At 41.4% G+C, this 26,939-nt stretch overlaps 1 protein-coding gene across 12 annotated transcripts in view; it reads left to right on the top strand.

Annotated features, from left to right (window-relative positions):
- Nucleotides 1–26,939, top strand: part of CAST (calpastatin) — a 104,023-nt gene that overhangs the window by 27,514 nt on the left and 49,570 nt on the right. For 9 of the 12 annotated variants that reach the window (XM_032476350.1, XM_032476339.1, XM_032476361.1 and 6 more), the window contains exons 3-4: nucleotides 3,371–3,442; nucleotides 25,709–25,768. In XM_032476350.1, the coding sequence (XP_032332241.1) occupies nucleotides 3,371–3,442; nucleotides 25,709–25,768 (132 nt within the window). Of the gene's footprint in view, nucleotides 1–3,370; nucleotides 3,443–9,669; nucleotides 9,821–21,501; nucleotides 21,521–25,708; nucleotides 25,769–26,939 lie in introns of those variants that run through there. The other 3 variants (XM_032476384.1, XM_032476393.1, XM_032476396.1) reach the window with 2 other exon arrangements.

Raw genomic sequence — 26,939 nt, forward strand, 5'->3', positions numbered from 1 at the left:
CCCTTTGCCTGGCTCTTGGAATTTCATTCTTACTTTGAAAGCAGTTTTTGAGACTTGAGTTCCGATTCATTCAATAAAAGTTTTTATTATGGAATCACAACAGACATACAGATCAGGTACGCAAGTAATTCCTTTCATGTCTTCCTGCAGCTGGAGATGGAATGGATCTAATTTGTGTGCTCTTTATCCTTCCTGTCTGCTCAAAGCAGAGGTGCCTGTGTTGCAGGTCTCTTGGCAGGCAGACTCTGAACCTTTTTTTTTTTTTTTAAATGAAGTATAGTGAGTTTACAATGTTGTGTCAATTTCTGGTGCACAGCATAATGTTTCAGTCATACATATACTGACATATATTTGTTTTCATACTCTTTTTCATTATAGGTTACTACAAGATACTGAATATAGTTCCCTGTGCTCTACAGTATAAACTTGTTGCATTATCTATTTTATATATAGCAGTTAGGATCTGCAAATCTTGAACACCCAATCTATCCCTTCCCACCTCCTTTATCATTCCCTCCTGATAACCATGAGTTTGTTTTCTATGTCTGTGAGTCTGTTTCTGTTCTGTAAATAAGTTGTTTTGTGTGTTTTGAGGTGGGGGGAGGCTGCTTCCAGGAAAAGGTATGGATTCATAATCCACGGAAGCAGGGCCTGTGTATACTCAGGAGTCTGCACCTGAGTGGGAGAAATCACACAGGTTCTCTGTAAATGAACTAGACTTGGCATCTTCGAGTCCAGTAGAGGCAAATCTGGTGTGGAGGGTTGCAGTAACTTCACCCCGTCAGTCGTTAGGACTGAGGCTGGGCCACATGGAGGGAGTGACTCAGCCAGGCCTGTGACCTGATATAGAGGATTTGGGGCAGGCTGTTCCTGGTCGTTTCCTCTCTGTAAAACTCAAGTTAAACAAAGATGTGCCCATGAATATTAGAAGGAATGTGACTGAATGGCAAGGGAAAATCTGATGAATAGCCTTTAGTCTATAGGTTTATGGAAATGAAGAAAACTAGTTTAACTCGAAATTTGAATTATCCAAGGACTGGTGTTCTCATTTGATATCTTAATCTTTTACATATTAGAGCATATATGTATGTTAGGGCAAATGCAGAATTATACACCAATGAGCTTGTTTTGAGAGCTTCCCCCTCTTACTGTGAGTAGATGAATTCTGTTCTGTCTGAGGGTAGACCCAGCCCTATCACAGTTAGTGGAAATGCAGACCTAGCCAGGTGAGAGACATGTCCAGGCCAGAGTGGGATTTCTGAGGATCAGTGCTGATGGTGAGGGGGAGAAGGGAGGAAAACACTATAAAACTAAGCGGAAGGTGATGTGATGCCAGAGGACTTTGAGAATTTTACACATCGAAGGCAAGGAGGACTCTTGAGAACCAGATGATACCCGGAGAAGGCCAGGAAGCAGGCCATGCCCTGGAAGAAACTGATGATCCCAAACATACCTGACTGTCGGGCCATCCTAAACCCACATCACTTCAGACTAAATGTCTTGTTCAGCATTCTGTATCATCTGATACCATGTGTGCCTGTGCCCACCATGCTTCAGCTGCACAAACTACTTTCTGTTCCTCCAACTTGCCACACTCATCCCACCTCAGGGCCTTTGCATGTGCCACTCTGTCTGCCTAGAATGCCTCCCTTCCCCATGACCTATTTACATGATGGGTTTATTTACAGTCAGGTGTCAGTCAAATGCCACTTCTTTGTCTCTCCCATCTGCAGGAACCCTTTACCAGTCACTCTGTTTACATTAACCTCTTTTATTGTCTTTAATCAGTACTCATCACTCTCTGAAATCATCTTGGTTTTTGTTGACTTAGAGTCTGAGTCCTCCTACTGGAATGTAAGCACTACGAGAGTGGGACCTTTTTGTTTGTTTAATTGGTCTTTATATCCCTATTGCCTGAAGTAGGACCAGGCTCCTAGCCAGGGTTCAATAAATGTCTGTCCAGTGAGTGAATGCCTGGAGGGATGCACGAAGTCAGACACAGTTGAAGAGAGCGCCACGTCATATATCAGCCAGAACAATCTGTGTGGTTACTAATCTGAGAATAAGGGGTCTGTGCTCTGGTGTATGTCTGCATTTCTAAGCTTTGGTGGTGTGTTTTAAGTGCCTGACATTACTAAGGGCTTGATAAATGTTAAATAATGGAAGATCATTTTTACAAATTCTACTCTCATTTCAGCTAAACTAAATGAGTCCTTTGTAGACTAGGGAATTCAGGCTGCTCAGAGGGCAAGGCAAGCTTCGATAGGTCATACTCACAGGAAAATTAATTTCCTCAGTTGAGTTAAAAGATAATTGAATTTATTAGTAATTTTTTTAAAGTAAACCTTAAGTTGATAAAAAGGTAAAATAAAAAATCAGCATGCATATTAAGTTTGAATAGTTATTTTTAACTTAATAGTTTAAAAACTCAGCCAAAAAGCAAGTTTTTAAATTCTCGTGAGCAAATCCTAGCTAACGTGTTGTAGTGGAATTCATTTACAGATGAGCCAGAGTCTGGTGTGTGGGTTTTGATGTATGAATAGGAGCTAAGATTAGCACAGGATTGGCACATGGCTTTCCCTGATTGCAGCTGAGACCAAAGGCTTAAAGCTGGAGTATGGGGCAGCTGTGGAACACTGGACACTGACCTGACCTTTCAGGGCGTCAGTCTCCTCACTGGAAAATAAGGTTGACATGGAGAATGAGATGGAAATGAATAACCCCAGTGCTGTATTCTTGTCTTCATTTCTTATGTCCAGTCCCTTACACTGAATCCATGTCTACGCGGTCGTTATCAGAAGCTGTTAACACACCTCATATTTTGAAAAGAGACTCGTGATCTGGATAAGATTGAGGCCATCCCCTCCTTTCGCCATCTCCTACATCACGCCCGAGTTGCTGACTTTTTATCAGCCTCTTGTATTTCTATCACATTTGTGTAGGAGCTTTTTCTTCTCTTCGTTGATGGTAGCGCACAGATGCTTGGGAGAGACTGTTTCATCTACAGGTGATGCCTGGAAGCCTGGGGCTCCTGCAAAGGCCTCTGAAGGCCCTCAGATACCATTTTATAAAAATGTGTCCCCCTGCTGTTCCAATGACCTTCCTGAAGGACTCTGAGAATGGTCAGCCAGTGGATACATAGAGATTACAACTTGAGGACAGCAAGCTTTATTCAACATACTCTTTCTTTTTAGTATTTATATAATCTTCAGGCAAAGATATAAAAAGTGAAAAACATGTTCTTTTTTGTATGCTTAGTATATTAGTCTGATTTTTGCTTGAAAAGATATTTGTATTGATATGAAAATTTGCACTTGACTACATTGTTAATATATCTTCCTCCCTTGAAAGTAATATTTTCTATTTTCAGAAAAAAACAACCAGCCTCGGGGACAGTCAGCCCTCCAGAACCCATGCTGGTGAAACAGCCCTGGCCACCAAGGTGAGTCACTTCCTGAAAATGATGAGACCCCCTCCTCTACAGGTGTATCATTATTGGGTGGGGCTTATAGGGGAGGCAAACAGTGTCCATATACTGCTGAAAGTTTTTGAACAAAGTATCCTTACAGTGATGAATTGGGGTTGGAATGTGATTTCTTAATAATGATTTAAATGATTTAAAACCTAGTAAAATCAAAAATGTTATTCTGACTGGCACATAATAAGTATCCAACAATATTGAACATTATCACAAATATCTGTACATAATATTTGACTTTTGTACATTCCATAAGTAGAAATATCATCCTCCCATTTCTTCAGAAAATTATTCAAATTATCCTCATGTATATTAACCACACCAGGCTCTCTGCTAAGTATGCTATATAATTATCATATATAATCCCCTCACAACCTTATAATCATTATTCCTTTATATCTGAGGGAACCTGGGCTCAGAGAGTTTAAGTAACTTTAACATGATCACAAAGCCAGTAAGATGGAGGTGGGAGTCAAACCTGGGTTTCCTGTTCACACAAGGTCCTAGACACTCTGGACCTTGTAAGCTCTGACTGAGCCTTCTTTGGTAATATGACTTCAAGACTTTGCAACATGTAAGAATCACTGAAATGTCAGCTTTCAAAATAAGCGGCTATTTTAGCTAGTAGTTTTCCTTATATAAAATAGGCCCAGCCCATTTCAACTTGTGATCTTCCAGTATGTCTAAGATTATCACAAACCTTAACCTATTTCAGGACTGTCTAGACAACTATTGTAAATAGCATTTTTCCTTTAAAGCTGGTAGCTCTCCTATGGAGGTCTATGGACTTTCTCATGTATGTTACTTGCTTGTTGAAGAGTTCCTATTTTAGTGCCTCCTGGAGCCCTGGTTGATTTCCAAGCCCCCCAAAAAGTGCTAAAACCAAAACAGCTGAGAAATGAGAAGAGGCTGGGCACAGAGCCCAGCACCCCAAATTAAGTGTGTGAGTTTTGCAGACCTTTCCAAATCTCCTTTTCTACCAGGCAATAAAAAGATAGGAATCATTGAAAGACTATGAATTTTAAATACAGAGAGTGAGTTGATATTTGAAACAAACCAGACTCAAAACTGGAGTCTGTTGTTTTAGCCATTCTGTTTTTGCTGTTGGGGTCATAACAGCACTGATGCTCACTGTGGGTGAGACAGTCTGCTCAGCCAAACAAACTCGAGTGTCCTCTTTGCCACTTATTATTGCAAGTTTACTTAGCCCTACTGAGCCTCAGTTTCCTCATCTGTAAAATGGGGATAGGATCTTTCTTGTCAGGTCTGCTGAGAAGCTTAAATGAAATAAAATATATAAAACACTTAGCCCTGGATCTGGCATTTAATAGGTGCTGAGAAAATGTATCTGCCGTGGTCACCCTTGTTAGCCCTCATACTCTATTGTTTGGAGGTCTCTAACTCAAAAAAAAAAAATTTTTTCTAGACATGTCCTATCTTTTATAGTATTAAGACCTTTATTTAACTTATACTTAAATTACTCCTCTAAAAATGAGCAGCCTCATTAGCAAAACCCCAACCTCATGAGATTTAACGAATCATTTGTAAATGGTTTCTAGAATTTTCATTACCTGCACTCTTGGAGGGTCAGTACCTCATGGAAAACCACCCTCGGTTATTTTTTTCTTGAACTTAGTGGTAAGAAACAGTCCTTGTCCAACTGTTTTTCCACACAGGAAGTTATCATCCAATCATTTCGAGGCGGAAAGTTCATAAGAAAGTTGGCCATCCTCCCCAACCCCTGCTCTGTCTCAGGAAGCTGTGGGAAGGGAGTGTAGCTGGAAGATGGAGACAGTTAGCCACATAGTTATTGTTTCAGTATTTACTGGCAAGCTTGTAATTCTTTCCTTGGCTTCTGAAATGTTGCCCTTTGCTGCCTCCATTCTTCTTTGTCTTGTTGTTCTTTCTCACTATGGTCTCCTGGCTCCATTTCCTTCCCCAGTTTCCTGACTATTAGTTTTCCCAAGGATTTAATTCTTCATTCCTTCTTTTCTGTGTCTTTAACTATTATAGAGTATTAGAAGAAAAGAACATATATATACTTTGTTATTTCTTCTTCTGATGCCAGATTGGAAGGGCTCAGTATCCTTATCACTTAAAAATGACTGTTCCCATGCACTGTTTAGAAAAGCTGGGGGTAATAGCATTTGTGAACACTTGAAGCCTTTTATTACACAATTAATTATCATAACACACACAAGTAAATAATATTCTTCTGACACATGACATGACAAAATAGTAGATAAAATTGGCAGTGAGAATTTGCCCTGGTTTTCTTGATTCTAGATACATTCGACTTGAAAGTCAAAATAAGTGGCAATTTTATAATTATTAAGAAAACCTTAAAGTCTGTATTAGAAATTCAGTATTTAATTTGAAGCTATGTGTAAGCTATGTATTATAGAATGATTATCATGTGTTGCAGAACCATTTTATGAGAATTCTTACAAAATCAGTAATTATGTGCAGAAATAATATCACTTCTGCCAGGTGGTTCTGGGCTTGGAGGATCCAAAGCACTTAAGTGGCATAAATTTTTCTAACTCAAAATAATTTTTATAGGATGTTTAGTGATTAAAATTAAATATTTGATAAATTAATAATGAGGACTAACCAGACTGTAGAAATATACAGACTCTGATGAAAGTTAATAAGAAAATAGTTGTGATCCATAATCAGTCGTGCAATTATATGGCTGGAAGAGCTCTCAGGCAACTTCTGCTGTAACCACCAACTTGTTCAGGTGAGGAAGGCGAGGTTGAACTTGCATTTGGAACGTCTCTGCAGAAACTTCAGCTATTAAGATGTGTTGGTTAAAGTTATTGGTTCCAATTGAAATCCGCTCTAACTAGTCCAAGCTGAAAAGGAATTTTTTAAGGGATAGCAGGTAGCTCATAGAGAAATACAAAGGCTCCAACAGAAGGAATCTAGTTTCGCAGCCAGAAACAATGTCCCACCACAGCATGGGAGCTTCTCTTTGTTGACACTCCAGCTTAGCACCTATTGCATTTAGGACCAGATGTGAAGCTCTGGCACTGCCAGTCTTGAAGACTGAAAGGCGTTATAGCACAGATCTGCTGGTTGGCAGCAGCCTCTTCACCTGCCCTCTTTCTTTTCTTTTCTTTTCTTTTCTTTTCTTTTCTTTTCTTTTCTTTTCTTTTCTTTCTTTCTTTCTTTCTTTCTTTCTTTCTTTCTTTCTTTCTTTCTTTCTTTCTTTCTTTCTTTCTAATTGTAGTAAATTTACAATGTGTTAATTTCTGGTGTACAGCACAGTGATTCACTTATATTTATATATATATCATATTCTTTTTCATTATAGGCTATTATAAGGTATTGAACATAGTTCCCTGTGCTATACAGCAGGAGCTTGTTGTTTATCTATTTTACATATAGTAGTTAGTATCTAAAAATCCTGAACTCCCAATTTATCCCTCCCTACTCCTTTTCCCCCGTTTTCTGTGTCTATGAGATTGCCTCTGTTTTGTAAATAAGTTCATTTGTGTCCATTTATTTATTATTATTTTAGGTTCCACACATAACTGATATCATACGGTATTTTTCTCTTTGTGGCTTATTTAGTATGACGATTTCCAGGCCGGTCCATGTTACTGCAAATGGCATTATTTTATTTTTTATGGCTGAGTAGTATTCCATTGTGTATATATCCCACATCCTCTTTATCCATTCACCTGTTGATGGACATTTAGGTTGCTTCCATGTCTTGCCGGCCCACTTGCAATCCCACTCTTGTAAGGCCTATCTGATTGGCCAACTCAGGTCACATGCCTCAGCCCCGCTACAAGGGAATCTGGAGTTGGGAGTGCTCTGTTCTACTTTGGAAAGGTGCATATACTGATTAGGTGGGAAATTACCCCTATGTAGTGGGGTTTTCAAATGTGTGGGCAGCTATCCCACTGACATATCCACTACAGAGAGGGTAACAGGAGAATTACCTGATTGAACCAGAGGAGAGCATTGATGATAGGTTGCTTAGCAATATTAGGCCTTTTCAACAGAAGAGGGGAGAAGATCTGCAAAGGAGTAAGCACCCACCAGAGAAGTCCTGTGGTTTTGATCCTGGTTCTGCCATAAGTTGCTTTGTTACCTTTGGCAGCACAGCTCTCCTCTCAGGCCCTTACTTTTCTCGTGGATAATATGAGTGAGGGGCTGAATAAACTCTGTGTTGTGGAAAGTATTCCAGCATTCAGTGTCAGCCTCTCCCAAAGACCCCATGCCGTGAGTGAGATGACTCTGTATGTTAAGCATGCAAACATGTTTTATTTTAATAATTCTGCATATATTTTCATGTGTTTTACAAAGTAAACTAGCCCTTCAGACTCATGATCCCATGGACAGTTTTGCTTAAGACAAGGCTAGATGAATGGTTAAAAAGTAAATCTACTTTTAAAATATTAAGTAAATATTTGGTAGGTTGTGTACAAATACCCAAAGTTTGGGCAACAAGATCCAGAGCAGTAATTCTTATATTTTAATATGTGTATAGAATCAGTGAGGTTTTTATTAAAATGAAGATTCTGACTCAGGAAGTCTGCAGTTTTAACAAGCTCCCAGTTGCTGCTGCCGCTGCTGGTGTGACAACCACATTTTGAGCAGCAGAGATGCTGAATTGTGCTGACTGTGGGTAGTTTAGACTGCCTGTACTTCAGATCACCTAAGCACTGGTTAGAGAATCTGATTAAAATGCAGATTCTCTGATTCTAAGCCAAGAAATTCTGATTCAACGCGGGGAGGAGGTAACATCCAGGATTTACTCTGTAAATAGATACCCCCAGCTGTTTCAGATGTGGGTGATAGGAGCGCCACACTGGGAGAAAGGATGAGCCTCGGGGACTGGGATAGACATCATATCAGGGAGCAGTAATGTCCGTCTTCATTTCCAAGGAAAGGAGCCCCTTTCTACCTGTCCTGCAGGTTAAGAGTCTTTGGAAAATGTATTTCATAATGTAATTACTCATCCGTACTCTTCAGGAGCACAGACATACTCTCCTCCATCAAGGGAGAGAGAGAGAGGCTGCCTGACAGTGGGGCTGTGGGACCCAGGGCTCATCCCTCTTCAGGAGAGGCCCAAATAAGGCACCCTGGGCTGTTTTTGCCGCAGGAAAACTAAATGTCATTGAAGCCCACATAAGCTGAGTTTTAGTTAAAAAAAAAAAAAAGGTAAGAAAATACTAACAAAAAAACCCTGAATTTTAAGCTACCTTTTCATCAAGAATTATAAAGTCAGGGCCTTCTGCTCAGGGAATTATAAAATATTAGAGTTGGAAGGGCTCTTGTTTACCAGCTTTATTTAACACAAGTAAATGAAAAATGAAAATAAATAAGGTGGTTGTGGGGAACGCCTTGCGGGGGAAGTCAGAGGGTGCTACCTGCTTTGACTGCCCAGGTGGTTTTGGTTATAAAGCTGTGCAGGTGAGCTCTCCACCTTTTTAATGCCAGCTGGCCGGCATCTCATCCCTGGCTGGGTGCAGCACTGAGTCACTGCTCAGCTGTCACTAGTTAGGCCTGATGTCTCTGGTCGTCAACCACCCATCACCACCACCTCCTCCACTTACACCCCAAACTCACGATCCAGAGTCTGTATTGTAATTGGTTTATGGTTTTGGGAAAAGTTGGCTTCCCATATTTCTTTGAAATTTTGTAACCCTTTTCTCTAACCCCATCACTTAATCTATATTTACTAGTTGGCATTCTTCTATAAGAAAGAACGTCCCCCTTTTCCCTTATAGACTCATTTATTAATTCATTTATTTAGGATTCATGAGTCCTTATTTTATCCAGTGGCTTAAAATCCACTCTTACTTACTTTGAAATTTTCAGTCATAATGTATAATGTACAGTAATTCAGTAGAATTCTGGTTCTGTTAAACTGCTTTTTTTAAAAAAAAATCCATTATATAACGCTAAATGTTAATTTATAGTTTAAAGATGTTTGCGGGCGTGTATTTGCAAAGGGCCCACTTATTTTCGTAGAGTCGAAGGGTGACAGCCGAGGAGCAGCAGACCTCTGCCATCAGCTGGTGGCCTGCATCACTGGCTGCGTTATTAGGGCAGCCAGCCTGCGGGATCCCAGCCGCGCGACCAGTCGGCCGAGCGGGCGCCTCCCTCCCCGAGGGCGCCCGGGGCTCATGGGGCGGCGCCACCGGGGGCGGGCGGAGGAGGGCGGGGAGCAGCCTGCGCAGCGTCCCGGGCCCGCCCCGCCGTGTCGCTCTCTGCGGGTTCTGCTGAGGCTCAGAACTGAAACCACGGGGGCCGAGCCCAACCAGGAATGCAAACATCCCCCAGGCCCCGCTGAAGTGTCTGGGCCCGGAAGCCAGACGCAGAGTGAGTACAGATTCTGGCCGCTTCTCTCCGAGGCTGCGGCTGCTTCCCAGGCGGGCAGCCCGAGCCGCCTCCGCGCCGGCCTTGCGCGGCCCGGGCTCGGACCCTGCCGCGGGCTCCTGGGCTTGGACGTGCGCTCTCACTCATCTCTTGACCTTGAAGATCCGTTTCCTTCCGTGAAGTTTCTGAGTTAACTTGTGTTATTTGTCGACCCCTCCTCCCTGCCGGTGACACTGCTGCTGCCTGTTGACCTGACAGGGTAGGGTTACAAAACCAGGGATTTGTGTGACTCGGGTAAAACGCTGAAAGCAGAAAAGCAGCAGCTATGTCGATTTGGTTTGGCACTTTTCTCTCTAGAGTTAGACTCTTTTCCCCTAGCCCTGCCCCCTTCACTGTGATGACCTCTGTTTTAGAGAATGAGCTCACTGTATATAACCTCGCCATGTACCTGATACATGCAGGGTGTGGTGTGGCAGATGTTGTGACATGTTTTGGTTCTGTTTCCTTGAACACAAGCTGGGACTGGGGTCGGATCACATCACGGAGGGGTACTTTGTACCTGTCTTTAAAGAATGCAAAGTGTTTCCAAAGAGATTTAATGATCTCTTCTGTTCTCTGAGCGTCCTAGCGTTCTTCGGTGGTAAAGGGGTTAAGAGGCAAGTTCTTTATTCCCATTTTACAGCTTGAGAAAATGAGGCAGAGAGTTGAAGAAGCTTCCTTAAGGGGTGGGACCTTGGAGCCCCTGACTAGTCCTCTAGGAACCCACCTAAACCTGTATCAGATGAATGGAAATGCTTAGTCAGTAGCTCTGGAAAGTCATGTCATATGAGATGTTTTGTTTTCTAGAGAGAAAACCTCTGCATTGCAGGGAAGATCAATAAGTGGTGGCATCTAGTGTTCAAAAGGGGAAAGTTTATTTTCTAATGACTAACTTAGAGAGTGCCTCTTCCTGACCTGTTTGTTTGTGGGCACCGAATTTAACTTTTGCATACTGATTTTTTGGTATCTAAAAGATATTTGTTGCTGTGAATGTGGTAGGAAGGGAGTGTGCTGCCAGGGTTCTAGGAGACAGTATAAGAGTCAAACAAAATAGTGACATTTAGCAAAATCATGCCGAACTAGCAAAGGCCACATCTGCTGACTGTTGGAGAAGAGGTAGGCGGCCAGTAGCAATGAGGGCGGAGCAGGAACCTCCTGCGTGCAGCAAGAACCCTTGCTATCTATTATAAACGAGTGAGCTTTGCAGATTTCATGACAGTGTTTATGAATCCGCACCTTGAAGTGTGAATGTTGGCTGTGGTTCAGGTTGCATGCTTTGAGAGGAGATTCCCAGTGCAGAGAGGAATTGATTGTATAGTATTAGTGGTGAATTCAGTTTCTTGATTGTTTCCTGAATTGGCTGAGTATAATTCTCACAATGAAAATTTAACAGGTATCACATAAGATAAATTTGAAAGAATGAAACAAAAAATAGTAGAAAAACATGAGGAATCAATTTGAACTAACTTTTAAAAAATCGGCCAAGTGTATGTGGTTGTTTGTAAGTGTATGTGGGTCATCGTTTATAATAACAATTATATCTTTAACACATCACTACTCCTTAGGTGGAACTATTTACTTCTCCCAAAATATGAAGCATCTGATTATTAAATAAAAAGCCCGCAACTTATGCTCTCCTGTATACACAGATGTCTCTGTATCTCCTCTTTCTGTCTGCCTTACAGTGCCCTCATTTTGGAGACAATATGAATCTGGAATATATGTCTTAGAATCAAGGAGCCTGGCCTCATAAGAGGGCCATATTTTATCCTGTAGTTTTTGATATATTGAATTAATAATCTCCTTACTGGAAAGTACAACGAGCCTTCATAAACAATTGCATTTTAATTTTTCTCTCTGTGAATAGCTTTTAACTTAAAAACATCAGCTACCCAATGATTCGCAAGAGTACCGTTGGCATTTTGGGTGACAATTCTTAATTGGGCAGGACTGTCTTGTTCCCACTGAATGCCAGACATGACAAAACACTCACTTTTTAAAATACCCTTTGTCAGGTGCTACTTCCTCTGGTTAAGAACAACTGATACACTATTTTTATGGAAAGCCATAAAAATAATTACTTAGTCTCATTATTTCCAATTTTTAAGGGCAATTTACAGCATCTCTTAAGGGCATGCCGACTTCTGAGCAAGTCCATATATTTGGACATTGGAGATTTGGGTGGAGGCTATGTGAAGTCCTGTTGCTAGTAAAGTGACATTGTTGCTCTTGTGCTCTCCTGTCCACACTAGGCAATAATAATACATTATTAGCAAGTGACCATAGTAGGTTTCAGAAAAAGAACAGATCAGCACAATGTGTATTAGGAACAGAGTATAATAGTTATAGCCACATTTGCTGAAAATTACTCTAGGTGTTTGTTGAGCACTTTACATAACATGCGAATGATGTAGTGATGAGGCAGATACCTTTATTATGCCCATTTTACAGATTTAAGTAAAAGTCCTGATCTGTTAACCATGGTTAACAATATATTTAATAGCAAGGCTTCCTTAATTGCAGACAGCTGTACTTTACCAGTTGTGGGTCTCTTCAGAAAAGAGAAGTTTCTTGGTCCTCAGACAGAGAATGCAGGCCAGTAGGATAATGCCAGACTAATTCACAGCCTTAGGGCTCTCCAGATCCTTGTCCTGGGGACGTACTGCTCCCCCTCAGAATTCTCTAATACGGTGTTTCATGATATGCAGCTTGGAGAGCATCTGTGTAAGATTCACCTGGGAAACTTATGTAAAAATGAAGATTTCCCAAGCACCACCTCAGACCTACCCAGTCCGAATCACTGAGGAATCTATGGCTTAATAAGCTCTCTGGGTAAATCCTTCCACCTGTGAAAGTTTGACAACCACTGCTCTAGGAAGTGAGTTGAACTATCCAGAGCCTATCTGAGCAGACTCCTGACCTTAGCAGTGCTGTGAAATCTTGGTGAGAGTTCTAGTTATTCACAGGAGTGGAGACTTCTGAATCCTACTGAGGGGCCCCAAGAACTGACCTGATAGATGTCCACGGCCCACACTTGGATCCTCGAGGAGGGCCCGGATCACTCCCATTCAACTCAAAGTTGCTATAGGAGATTGAAGTCAGTTTAGTATGCAGGCATACTCTCTGGATTCTGTAATGATTGAGGTCCCCTGCACAAGAGACCTCAGTATAAGGACTTCAACCAGACCTTGGAGCTTCCAGAGTTGCCCAGAAATAGTTGAGGGGGGAGGTGTGAAAGAACACTGTTCCCACAGAGGAAGCTGGGGCTCAGTTTCCTGCATGTTGTTTCTTTATTAGCTGTACTAAGGGTGGCCGGACAGAGTAGCAGAGAGTAAAATTATTTGTACATTTTTCAGTTACATATGCTTTTTTCTGTTTTCTCATCATGATAATAGGAAATTGTGTTTATACCCAACAGGGTGAATAAAATCCTTTTCCATAACTTCATTACCATGGCTTGTCCTCATCAGAGACCTAAAATATAAATATCCTCATGCTTTTAGACATGCATCTTTTCATAATATTTTATTTACAAGGATGTATCAGGTTCAGAGGGCTTGGCCTACAGCAAAGAATTGAAACTGATGGCCAGAATTTTTTTTTTCCAGAATTCTCAACTTCTCTTAAGTATTCACCATCTCTTGATTTATGTTTTTACTAAATTAATTTTTAATGTTAAATTTTATACAGTATTTCTATGTGTCTGGAACAGAAGGGGGCTCTTCCATCAGAATTCAGATCTATTTTTCTAGGCCTGCACCAGGTGTGTTTAAATTGTTTGAAAGTGTTTAGATGAGAAATGCATGCTCTACTGTGTCATGAAGCCTCTTACCCCGTCTCCATACTCATTCACATCAGTCAACATATATTTTCATTTGGGTTTTAGACTCCTAGTCTACAGAGATAGGCAAATATTATTTTCTGAAAATACAGTTAATAAATCCTTTGAAAATTGCACTCAGTTTTTCTAAAATCCTTGCAGCTGAGCTATGTACTGGATGTGTGGATGTATGTAACATAAAGAGTCTCTCTAGCGGTCCAGATTATCTGCCTGTAAAGTGATGGCGCTGTTGGGATTGGTGATGTCTACAGCGTTCTGTTTCCTTCTAGTGTAAGAAAGGTGTGGGCTACAGACATAATCACAAGTATCAAGTGTCCCCAGGTTTTAGGGCCATGAGACTGGAGAAGACAAATGTTCTTGAGGTGCTGCAGGTCTGTCTTTTTAGGGAGCACATAGGTTCTTTAGTAATTTGGCCTGGCAATATCAGCCCCAAAAATCTTCCTTTAAAAGCCAGCTGGAAAGTGCTTTTGAAAAGTAGTTTTGTGACTCTGTCCTAATATCTTACGCATTCTGGTACCTGTCTTTTGGCCAAATGAAAGCATGCAGTGGCTGAGTTTGTCACCAGAAGGAAAGTGCCAGTGAGTAACAATAGATGATAGAAAACAGTGGTCATTTTATTGACCATCTTGTTTAAAACTACTTAAAGCAGTCATTCTCAATGTCAAGGAGTTTCAGAATCCCCTGAGGTGCTTACAGCTTTTTAGGCTATAATCCTTCATCTCTCTTCCCCCTGCCCTTTCCCCTCCATAAGTTTCCAAGTGTCCATTGCTGCCTGCCCCCTGCAGTGTACACTGCCTATGAGTGATTCTGTTCCTGGGTCAAAATTCACTGAGCTAAGGTGTTAATGCCTCACCAGTCACATCACCCAGTACCTCGACATAGCATTCATTGGCAGTAATCATTATGTGCATTTTCAGTATAAGCTAATTAAATAAGTGTGAATTCCTGCCTATTTTGTGTATTGTTTCACTGATGAGAATTAGGGATCATTTTACCCTAGTAATATGAAATTAAATTAGCTTCCATGTGATATCCTACTCTGACCTTGAGTTTTAAATCAACTGATTAGTTAGTTGTTAATTGTTTAAAATTTTAGCCATAAAGGAACAGTGTAACCCCTTGCTGAATATTTGGAGATCAAAAAGAAAAGGCGAACCCTTTTTGGCTGTTGAGTTTGAGCCGTCCCTTGGTTCGAGAATCTTTTCAGTTATTGCAGCACTGGGTACTGAATTATTCTCAGTGTTCTTAGGGTAGGCCAGGATTCCTAGCCCAGCAAATTAGAATCGTTTCCTTCTCCAGTCCTCTGACAATCATATTCTTGTATCTCTTCACTTGTTTCCAAAGATTGAATGTGAGGAACACTGATCTACGTATTTGCAGTTAAAATCTTAGCAAAATACCCTGATTGATTTCCGATTGAACCAATGATAAACCACATCTTCTCTGTGTATGTAAAGTTTATCCACATTCTCCTACTGACCTGTGAACTGAAGATTTGGTTACTATTCAAAATGGAAAGACAACCAATAAGAAACAAGTAAAAGCTTAACAAAGAACATTCCAGCCAGTTCTGATAATCTGAAAATAATTCTGGAATGCTCTGGGAGAGGGGTTAGGTCCAGCAGGGTGTATGTGTTTGGAAAAGCTCTCCAGGATCTAGATACACGAAAATAAAGGGAAAGAAAACAACCATTTATTGATTTATTAAATAACTACTATGCTAAGCAATTTACATAGGATTTCATTTAATCCTCTTAAGATTTGCATATTTTGCAACTAGGTAAGTGAGTATTAGAACAGTTTTAAAAATGAGAAGACTACGGCCCAGAGAGATTAAATAACTTACCCTGGATCACACAGATAGCAAGGTTCTGTTTGGGTCTAGTGCTTTTTTCAGTAGACCAGTCTTATAAACTCCTAGACTCAGTAGCTTTTATCCAGGAAGTTTAAGTAACTGAGAGAGGAATTTGTATCTAAATTCAAAAAAGCACTAGAAATTAGTATTGTGCCCTCTGTTATTATGCTCAATATCTTAATACTGTTGAAATTCTCTCAAATGGATGAAATTTCCTGCTTCTGTGAAAGAGAGTGTTGTACACTGATTGAAATTAGCAGATAAGAGTTTCACTGACAGAATTTCTTTAGATGTTTTAATAGGCAGTAGAGGAGGGATACGTTAGACATCATTGAATACAGTGAAATGTTTAAATAGCAGGATTAAGTTACACAGCAGGAAAACTTACAGTGTAGGAATACAGAACTTTCACCCAGGCTGAAGGGTAAGCAGCAACGTTATGTTTTTATATCAGTTTCAGATGAAGCCTATTTTAAAGTAAATCTTCCTGTTTTATTGAAGTTTTATCCTAGGGGAAAGTGGGATGAAATGCAGTGGAAGCTCTTATGATTACTCCCATTTTACAGATGAGGAAAACTGAGGCACAGAGCAGCTGGGGAATTTACTCAAAGTCATACAGCTGGGAGCAGAGCTGGAATTCACACTCAAGTGGTCTGGCTCCACGGCCATTCACCTAACTACTCCAGAACACTACCTTTTCAATATTTGCGAAGATTAAGGTGATTATCAGTACACATTTGTGAATTTGTTTTTCTTTTACATGGTTTCTAGAGTGGCATTTTATTTCACCCCACATTTTCATTTTTATTATTTGGAAATCAGCTTGGAGAAGGGAATCTTATAATAATTCCTGTCATTTAAGCCTTCTTTATACTAAGAACACACTTCACTGAGAAGCAGGCTCCAAGAATGGTCACGTGACAGGTTCATCTCAGCTGAACACGATTGGCTCTGTCTCAGTATTTCCTCATATGTTCCCTGTCACTTTCTGTAAGAGACACTTTTGAGCCTATCATCCCTGTAGAGATTGAGGCTGGCAATTGGTTTTATAACACTAGGACCCACAAAAGTTCTCATCTAAGGACTGAACTTGAATGCCCTATGGAAACCAAACTGAAAGGCTCTGAGACAGGTGTTCAGCAGAGCTCAGAATCTTTTATTCTTATAATAATCATATCAGTAACCAGATACACTTTTGATGAGCTCATAATCTTTTTAGGATAAATATGCCATGCATTTCCATCCAAAGAAAATTTCATAATGTAAAATAATGTTACCCTTTCTCTTCAAGATAAACAACACTAGTGTGTAACTTCTCAAACCAGTTGTCACCACAGAACTACTCCCCTATTCTGAGACTGAAGAGAACTTTTGAGGCTATTGGTATTTATAAAATAATAAAAATCCCTGCTGTTTATTGATTTATCATGTGCCAGGCACTGAGCCTCATGAACACACCATCATCTAATCCTTGCTACCATCTTACTGGGTGAGTAGCATCTTTATACCCATTTGACAAGTAAAAAACACAAGTTTGGGAAGATCAAGCAGCTTGTCTGAAGTTACACAGCTAGAATTAGACCCCAGGTCTGTGGGACTCCAGAGGCTAAACTCTTGTGTTTCCCATTTGAACATCTGTCAGTGGGTACATTATTTAATAAACTTCACATATTTATAGCATATCAGAGTTGCAGGACTACAGAGTTCTCAAGCCTGACAGTTTACAGATAAGGAAACTAGAGAGGTTAAGACTGAAGTTCAAAGAGCTTGTCTTGGGCTGTCGTCCTCATTGTTCATTATTTTGCTCCTAATCTGCTGAAATTGCATGGCTCACAGGCTTAAGTAAACCGTAGCTGGACAAACCATTTTTAGGGGAGGGGACTGCAAGAGGAAAGTAGGCTGTCTTTTCCGAGTCTAACTTCTCTGCTTTATCTCAGGCAACCAAAGTCAGACATAGTTGGAATTATTTCATGCATCAAGGAAAGCAGCCAGAATCCCTAGAGGCATGAACACAGGTTAAAAAAAGCTGCATTTCTTCTCTTTGATGACTCACCAGGCTGTGTGGCTTGCTTTCTTTCTTGCCCACAACATAATCACCCCGGGGGTGGAGTGTGGTGGGGCAACACTGGAAAAGTGGAGTTCACAGAGCAATGAAAATGAAATCATTGTTTTGTGGCACCAAAAGTTCAACTTCATGCCTTTTGTGAATTTCTTCTAAGCACCTGGTGGTCCTGTGTCAGAGCTCATAATCAACACTCACAGGGTGCGGCCGAATGTTCTAAGGTCTCTTTGGCTTGGATTGAGATCACAGATCAGCTGTGGCTACTGTCCCAGTTGCCAGGCAACATTTGGATGTTTATTTTGAGATCTACTCACATGTTGCATCAGAGGCCGCAGCTGCATGTGCTCTCCACTTCCCAGAGCAAGCAGAGCTCAGACATTCTATTTTTATCTTAAGTTTGTGTGTCCCTTTTACAATATTTCGTGAATATATAGCATACTCGGCCCAGATAGAATCGTTTTCCGTTTCCCCCAGGCAGCGTTCAGATTGTCTCATTTTGCTGTGTTCTGCTTCATCCAGCTGGTTGTACTCCTGACTGACGATCTCCAGTACTTTCCCACCTCTCAGTCTTGCTCAAGCTAATTTGCTCACCTGAAATTACTACCTGCCTGCCTCTGCCTCTATCTCCATTTTTGTAAAACTAAAATATTTTGTTTTAATTTTTAAGAGTCAGGGAGTCAACTTGTTATAGCAATAAGTTCATGGGTATTATTGTCAATGTCTGAGTTCGGACCCAAGCTCTATGACTTCTTAACTATGAGATCTTAAGTTACCTAACTTCTCTGAGCCTGTTTTCTCATTTATAAAATGCAGATAATACTAATTAGGTCCTAGGATTTTTACAAAGATATCTTGAACTCAGATACCCAAATCCACCTGTCACAGTTCCTGACACATGGAAGATTCTGTAGTCCTCACCTACCTCCCATTCACATGCTGATTAATCCTGAGTGAATAGTTCCCATGTCCTCCATGAAGCGTTTCCCCGGCATCTTCAAACCCACATATCAGGAATAGTCTCCCTCTTCTGAACTTCTTATAACATTCATATTGTATTTAAGATCCTATCACAATCCACCTGATCTCATATTATGTACTCACTGAGGTATAAGTTGGTGCCCTAACTAGATCTGCTGGCACAAAGCCATGTTCTCCCTGAAAGAAGTGGCTCAGCTTCATTCATTGACGACCCATTTCATCAGAGTCTTGGTTTTTGTTATGATTAAATACTATAATTTGTTAGGTGACCATACTATAGTTCCCTTTAAAAGCACCATTATTAAATAATTAAAGGCATTGCAAGACTTGTGTGTCAAGATGTGGTAGCACGGCAAACAATAGGCAGACTTAAACATCTGAATACTCATTTCCTAAAGTTGAATAATCCATGACTACAGAAAGAAAAACGTAAACCTCTTGCTGGATCCAGGAATGGTGTTTGTGAAGAATGTCTGTCTGTGCTTTCCTTAGAAAGCCCCTCATCAGTCACCCATTGTTTGTTCCAGGTGTCTTACAGGAAGCAGCTTATTTTTGTGTGTATGTGTTTTTTAAAATTATACAACTTTCGGGTAATGACAATAAGAATGTAAATGACTAGATGTTTAAATTATGTTTTCCTAACCAGTTTTCTGACTTATGCTTTGGACAAAATTTCTTTTTTTTTCCCTTTTTTAAATGGAGGTACTGGGGATTGAACCCAGGAATTTGTGCATGCTAACTAAGCATGCACTCTATGACTGAACTATACCCACCCTGTAGACAAAATTTCTAATAGAATAAAACTCATATAATGTTGCTTTTGAGCCATCAGATAATACTCTTGTCTATTCATGTACAAACTTAAACATTTATTTAAAATATACTTGTAAAGCACCTACTGTGTGCCAGGCTTGGCTGTATGCAGCAACTGAGACAGATGAGGACACTGAGGACACAGAGAAGTTAAGTAACTTGCTTGAGGTTGCACATGAAATCAGTGTCAGCTGGAATTCCACCAGTCTTGAGTCCAGAGTCCCGTCTCATTCTCTTAACCAGTGAGCTATGCTGCTTGATGAGGTTCTCATGAGACACGGAGGACACCATCCAGGGTGGAAGGGAGACGTGGTGTGGGACATAGCAAGAGACATAGTGGAATAAATAGATTAGGGCAAATATGGCAAGTCTAGAGTTCAGGCAGAAGACATTGGACGTTATCTAGGACAGTGAGAAACCATTGAGAGTTTAGTATTTCCTCCGAGTGGGAACAAGGTAGGCATTTATTTCAGATAAATTAGGCAGCGATTGGCAGAAAGGTTGGGGACCTAGAGGTGAACCAAACTCGAGTCTGCTGGCCATGCGCAGTAAAGCCAGCCTGCTGACACCGTGTGATGGTGAAGCAAGTGCAGCCCTTACTGCTGGGCACCAAGCCGAGAGTCCAGGAAGGTAGTGCTCGGAAGGCCCGAGCTCCCTGGTGGCTCTCACGGAAAGATTTTTAAGACAGGCTGAAGGAGAGGGGTTGTGGGGTGTGTGATCAATTCTGGACATTCTTCTGATTGATATATCTTGAGCTAATCAGGGGTCAGTATCATCAGCCTGGTTCCAACTGGTCTGGGTCTACGTGCTTGGGCAGCATACAGTCAACGTCTTCCACCGGGTTAGGGTTTCAGTCTCTGCAAAACAGCTCAAAGGACATAGCTCAGAATATTATCCTTAACCATAGAGGAGGAAGAAAAGGTCCTTGACTTTCTTTAATAGCTGAACTATTATTTTGTCCTGTTTGACTGTTTTCATTTGTTTCTGCTTTTTCTCACTTCTCTGGTTAAATTTATTCTTTGGGACTTTGGGAAGGCCTAGGAGGGTAAAGTCTTTCTACAGATAAGAGGCAGGAGGTGAAAGACACGGTGGGGGGCAGGGTCTGTCCCCAGCAGGCCCCACAGGGTCCTGCTCGTTTATGTTGGGGGGGGTGCTGTGGGAGAGAACAAGGCATGGAAACTTAGATAGGCCTTGATGTAACCCAGGTGTGGGAGGTATGTGACTAGACCTGGAGTGTGGGCAGGAAAAGAAATGAAAAGGATGGAATGGCGATGAGGACTGGATGCAGCGCTGCACCTGACTCCAGGAGATTCAGGGCAGGTGAGTTCCCTGCTTTGCGTTGTTTGGCCCTTACAGCGACTCCAGAGGCAGGTGGCCTTACTCCCACTTTACAGATGAGGCTGAAGGCTTCAGGAGGATAATTAATGTGGATCAGTAAGCGCTGGAGTAGGCATCTGAGCCTGCATCTAACACTCTCGGCTTCCTCCCTTTAAGGTGAAATAATGCCATCTGGTAGCAAATCGAGGCTGCTGATAAGGTGTGGAGAATGGTTCACATAGTAAATGATAGTTAAAGTCATGGGGAGAAATCAACTTTCTAGGACGCAGTAGTGTAAGAGAGAAGGCAGAGGGTTTGTGACTGAATGTTGGAAACACACAGAGAAGGATGGAGCAGTTGAAGAGGCTCCCAGAAAGAAAGAGGTCAGAGGGCTGGGGACTGAACCTGGATCTCCCCGGGTCACAGCAGCCATGGGGGAGAGGAAGGTCAGGGATTCAAAATGAAACTGCTGATGGATATCAGGGGGAAGAGGGCAGGGCATGCTGTGCTGGTGTTCTTAGTAACCCTCCACAAACAAAGGCAGATCGGGTGTGTGAAGGGTGGTGGGTGCTGCGGGTGGAGGATGGGGGAACGCTGCCAGTGAAGGGTGGGGGAGGGAGCAAGGTCTGGGGTGAGGCGCAGCCGTTGACTCACCTGCTGGCGCACCCTGAGTGTGCTTTCTGAACCAAGCCGTGACTGAGGGAGAGATCAAGGTGAAGCTGCGTGACTGCAAGGGAGAGACTGAGGATTCCTGTGAGAGAAGCAGCTGGCAGTGCCTGGACACTTCTGGAAGCCTAGGCAAGTGAAAAGACTCTCTGGCATAGTAGACATAGTATGGAGCCGAGGGAATGGCTTTTTCATCAGCCAGATGTAATGGTGGCAGAATGGACGAGTAAGCTCTCTTGGGCCCTGCCCCTTCTCAGGAAGCCCTCGCTTTCCCGGCCTGGCCGCTCACCAGGACCTGTGGACGAGCTCACAACCCTCTCCACTCACACTGAGCATCGCAGGGTGGTTGGGGTTGGTCCTAGGTCTTGCTTCTCTTCTCAGGCAACCTCACTAGAAAGCCCTGGTACTATGAGTGAGTGAGTAAGTGGGGATGGGAGAAGCAGATGCCCACTAAGGACTGATTGCAGTGGTTCAGAAGGTACGATGCCAGGGCTGGGCTCTGGTGTAATACACCTGAAAAGAAGGGCACATAGGATTTGAATTTGGGGGGAAGAGAAGCATCCTAACCAGTGACATTTGCGTGGAAAAAAAAAAAAAGGGGGGAGAGATGAGTGAGGTGTGCTCTGCGATAGGAATGGCCTGGCTGCCTGGAGCAGATGTTCTGCATTGGGAGGTGGGCTGGGATTGGTGGATGGGGTCTTTAAAGGCAAGAGAAAGGAGTTCTGCGTGAGTCAGAGCAACGGGAGTCATCGTCTCTGGTTCTACTTTAGAGGAACTTGCCGGAAGATGAAGGAGGCCAGAATGGGTGAGAGAGCTGAAGGGCGGTGGTCTGGGGGACCTCTGCAAAATACATGCGAAACGGGAAAGCACTTGCCATTTTACAAGGGTCTTAAAAGAACACCATGTCCCCCTCGTGTCTCTAATCATTTACTCCCATAAATTTCCAAAATTCTTACTGTAGCAAGTACATGCACTTAAAAGAGGCTTTGTTACATAATGCCAGAACATAAGATGCCGTATTGGGTAAGTACAGGGTTAAATATTAATTTTTTTCTAGACTGCAGTTACTTCCTTGTATCAGTATTGGTTTGTTTTAACGGAACTCGACAACACAGCAAGATTATTTGAAGTGGGCCTGCAACTGACTTAGAACCAAAACGTTTGTTCTATCACAGGCTTCTCCTGGTACCTGTTCAGGCACTTGAATGGTCACTAAACCTCCTTGATGTCTGTTATTTCACTAGACTGTAAACTCTTTCAAGGCTGTGATAGTAACTTAGTCATTGTATATCCTCAGCCTCTGGTTCATTGATTTTTAAACAGCCATTGGTGGGTGGGTGGAGAATGATTATATTAAAGTGCTTCTTCTCTACGTTGTTACTCTGATTGATGCCTTAATTTAAGTTTATAAATGATTATTAATACTCTGGATGTCAGGGTATGTGCATGGGTCATTTAGGAGGGAGAGTGTAGTTACAGCCACACTTCAGTCTGATTTATCACTAATCCTGTAGAGGGATTTTGGTATTTGAGCAGTGATGGCTGTGCATTAAAACTGGTTGTCTCTTGCTGTTAGGACTGGCTGAGGGGTGGATTCTGCAGTGGAGTCACCGGTTTAGAAATCGGACAGAATAGGTCCCAGCCCGGCACACAGAGCTCGGAGGGGCCTCCCTGCCTTATCCTTCAGTCGTCACATTAACTATCCCTTCCTCAGCATCACCTGTCCCAGCTGTCCCCCGAACTCACTCTGGCTGTCTCATTTGTGTTCTCATGGGACCCTATTTTCCTTTATTGCACTGACCACAAGTAGTTATTGAAGTGGTTATTCTGTTAATGTCACCTCTGACCAGGCTGTAACTGTCACAAGGGCAGGGACGTGTCTGTCCTTTTCCCCACCGTGTTCCCGTCAGCTAACACAGCACTTGACATAAACTGTGTTTTAGATAAATGCCTGTGGAGTCAGTGAACTGTGGTAAACTTTGACAGCTCACTTAATCTTTATGAGATACTGTTTTCCTCATCTGTTTAAAACCTACGTATTCAAAGTTTTTCTCTAAGGTTCTTTTGTTCAAAGGTTTATGTTAACTCTTTGAACTTTTTAAATTAAATTATTCACACCCATAATTAGAAGTTCAAACAGTATAGAAGATTTAAATTGAACGTGTATGTAATTCTTCAATAAAGATAAGAAACATTAAAAGTTCCCTATCTTTACAAATAGAGTAAAAACTGAACTCACTAGTTAGGCAAAGTCAAACCAGCCCATAACAGGACAGGATTACTTTCCTCATTTCCAGCTCCCATGAAGTGGTTTTCCTTTTAGTTTCAAAATATTTAGTGCTTTAGTGATGGGGTAAAACTTTCATGAAGGAATCTTTGCTGAGAATAGGTGGGGCCAAGGCCTCTAGCTAAGTTCCCCTTGTCACCTGCCCCGTGCTTATTTATAGCTATTCCATGGAGGTTTTACTGTTCCTGGTGAGCCTTTGAAAGTCTCCTTTCTAGGATTTGAGGATCACTTCCAGCTGTTGCTTAATAAAACGAAAACCCAAGGCTATATGATTTCAGAAATGTTTAAGTACATTTGGATATTTAGAAAATTAATGACTGTTCACCTGAAGAGCTGCACTTTCCTGTGGAGTTGCTTGGTCTTTGGGTGGTTTTGTAAAGCTGAGGGGAACCCTTGAAGGAGTGGGATGTAGCCAAGTGGAGCTTCTTGAGTTTGAGTGAAAATTTATACAATTGCCTCTAATGGTGGAAAGACAGAATATGAGTATGTTAATCCCCACAAGTTAAAAAAAATTCTCAAGGAAAAATGAATACTCATATATGTGTCCATTAATCTGATGAGGGAAAATCTGCTTTGGTACATCTTCCAGTTCTTTATACTGAAGAGAGTGTGAGGGAGACCATCACATGCCTGCGGTGACCAGGTGTCTGTGTTTTGGGGTGGGGGGTGCCCACTTGGTGCTGAAGGGTGTTCAGGGATAGTTAAGGTCATGATTATATTTGAAAAATCAGTATACTAAAAATTCTGGCTTTTATCTATAAGTTGTGGTGATTTAACTGTAAGTACCAACATGCTCTCCATTAAGTGAGGTCAGTGGGAAAGTGGTTTTGTTCATGGACCGTGGGTTATAGTGGGTTCATATAGTCAGTTTGAGTGTAGTGAATGGAGGTAGAAGAGCTGGGGGATCAGGAGGGATGGGCTCACATGCCCTGGGACTCAGCCTCTAAGTGGCTCAGGGCCAGGCATCAGGGACGGCACTCCGGGTGGTGTTGGCAGGGAGCAGCTGTTTACTGACAGCCAGTTACTTAAGTAGGCAACTCATGCCAGGTGGAATCCCTGGGCTCTAAAACCTAATGGAGTCAAATGTTAAGGTTTAAATGAGCCTGAGTTCACAAAGATAGTAATTGTGAATTTAATGTTAACCAGTGAATTGCAGGTTAAGTGCTTGAGTACATAGTGCTCGATACCTCGCAAGTGTCCATGTGCAATCCCCCTGCTTGGGTGAGTAGGTCACAGGGGCTGACTCCACACCCCTAGGAGAGGTGTTTCTTCAATATTTTTGTTACCATTCACAGCCTCTTGCCCTCTAGGGAGGAACCTAGGTGGGAGACAGTTAAAATAGCAGTATCCCCTCTGCAACCCCGTCTCTCGCCTTCTCTCCCTTACGTGACACTTCTCATCCACCTGTGTCTGTTTCCCACAGCTCTGCCTGCTTGTCTGTCTTGTATAATCCCTTAAAAATAATACCCTGGTAATTTAATGACTACCTACAATGTGCCAGACATTTTACACACATTATCTCAAATACTTGGAACCCTGCAAAACAGACATATGGCCCGATTTTATAGACTTAGAAAACTAAGACTCAAAGTCACAGCTAGTGATGGGCAGAGCTGGCATTTGAAGAAAATTCTGTCAAGTTTAAAAGTCCATGTTCTTTCTGAAAATAACACAAACAATAGTTATAATCATATTTACTGAGCACTTAATGACCAGGCAGTGATAAACTTACAAAGATCTTGTTACCTGCTGAAAAAAAAAAAACTGAGAAAGGAGGACCTGAAGATCAGAAAAATGTGACTTGCCCAAGATTATTTGTAAGTAGCACACCCAAAACATGAATCCATTTGATCTGGTTAAAAGGCTTTTTCACCCTCTGGACAACCCCACCAACTGAACTTGTGTGGAAGTGGTGCTCCAGGTGAAGTAAAACCCAAGTAAACAGTTAAGAGCAAGTATGGTTAAGAGGAGCTGAAGGACAGAGTAGGTTGTAGTTTAACTAGAATCAGATTTCCCATTTCTTTCCTTTCTAGGTATCAACTTCCTCTGCTTCAACCAGCAAGTCTTCCAGTATGAATCCCACAGGAACCAAGGTATGAAGAGTCTTCAGAGGTCGACTTGGGTGAATACCTTAAAGTTGATTACACTGTAAAGCTAAAGGAGTGTGGATTGATAGCTGACAGATGAGTTCTGTGTCCTAGGAATCCTAGGTTATGGAAGTAAACATTTTCTTCCCGATTTATGAAGGTCTTTGGAAACTCAGCTTTCCTTTCGTGTTTACCTCAAGCATCATCTACACTCTTATCTGTCATTTTAGAATATCTAGAAAAGAATAGTAGCCAGAGTTTTTTTGGTTGTAGACTTGATTGATTTTTTTTTAAATTGTAAGATAATTTCTCTAAGTACGTTTCTCTCAATCTAGATAAGAATATACATTTCTTACTAAACTGGTTTTATTATCCTGTCCATTTAAAACCAAATATAAGAATGAGGAAGGTTACAATAAATTAATATGGAAAGAAGTGACACAGATTCTGGTTATCTCAAATGCTTTCTGAAGTTTGTTTCTGAAATTTGAATCCTGTGGGGTACCATCTTGTTGATAAACCTTGTCGAGCTGTTGGGATTTATTTTGGCGATAATTTCTTGGAATTTCAGAAGAAGAAGAAAAAAAAAGTCCTCCAGTGGGATTGCCACATAGAGTAAGCCTAGTTCTGAAGAGTTAGCTGAGCTGCCTTAGACCCTCTCCCCTCGTTACCGGGTCTTAAGGTCTGTTTCTTGGGGATGTTCTGGGATGGAGGACTAAAGAAGGGGGCATTTTCAGAATGCTCTCAAGTAATTCTTATAAGCTAATATTGTTCAATGCCTTTAAGAACTATCCCAGCTCCATTATTATTAAATTGCTCTTGTTTAAAATCACCAGCATACCTCTGCTTTTTGTGTTCCTATTACTTTGCTATCCCAATAGAATCCTGTGCTGTAATTCAGTACTGGCACCATAATGGAGTACTTATAATGGAGTACTATTGAGGGATCCTACGACCTCATCTTGAACTCTTTTTAAAGGACATTGCAAATATCTTGAAGCACACTGTTCAAATCTAAGCTCTTAAAACATTTAGCACTCTTTTTAATTTTTAAATTTATTTTTAAAGTTATATTTTTGTTAATTTACATTTACATTAATTTAATGGTTTTCAAAATATACATTTTCTGATCCATAATTAATCTGTTAGCTGTCACTATTTATTTATACCAAGCTTA

This window comes from Camelus ferus, chromosome 3 (genome assembly GCF_009834535.1).
Source record: "Camelus ferus isolate YT-003-E chromosome 3, BCGSAC_Cfer_1.0, whole genome shotgun sequence".
NCBI lineage: Eukaryota > Metazoa > Chordata > Mammalia > Artiodactyla > Camelidae > Camelus > Camelus ferus.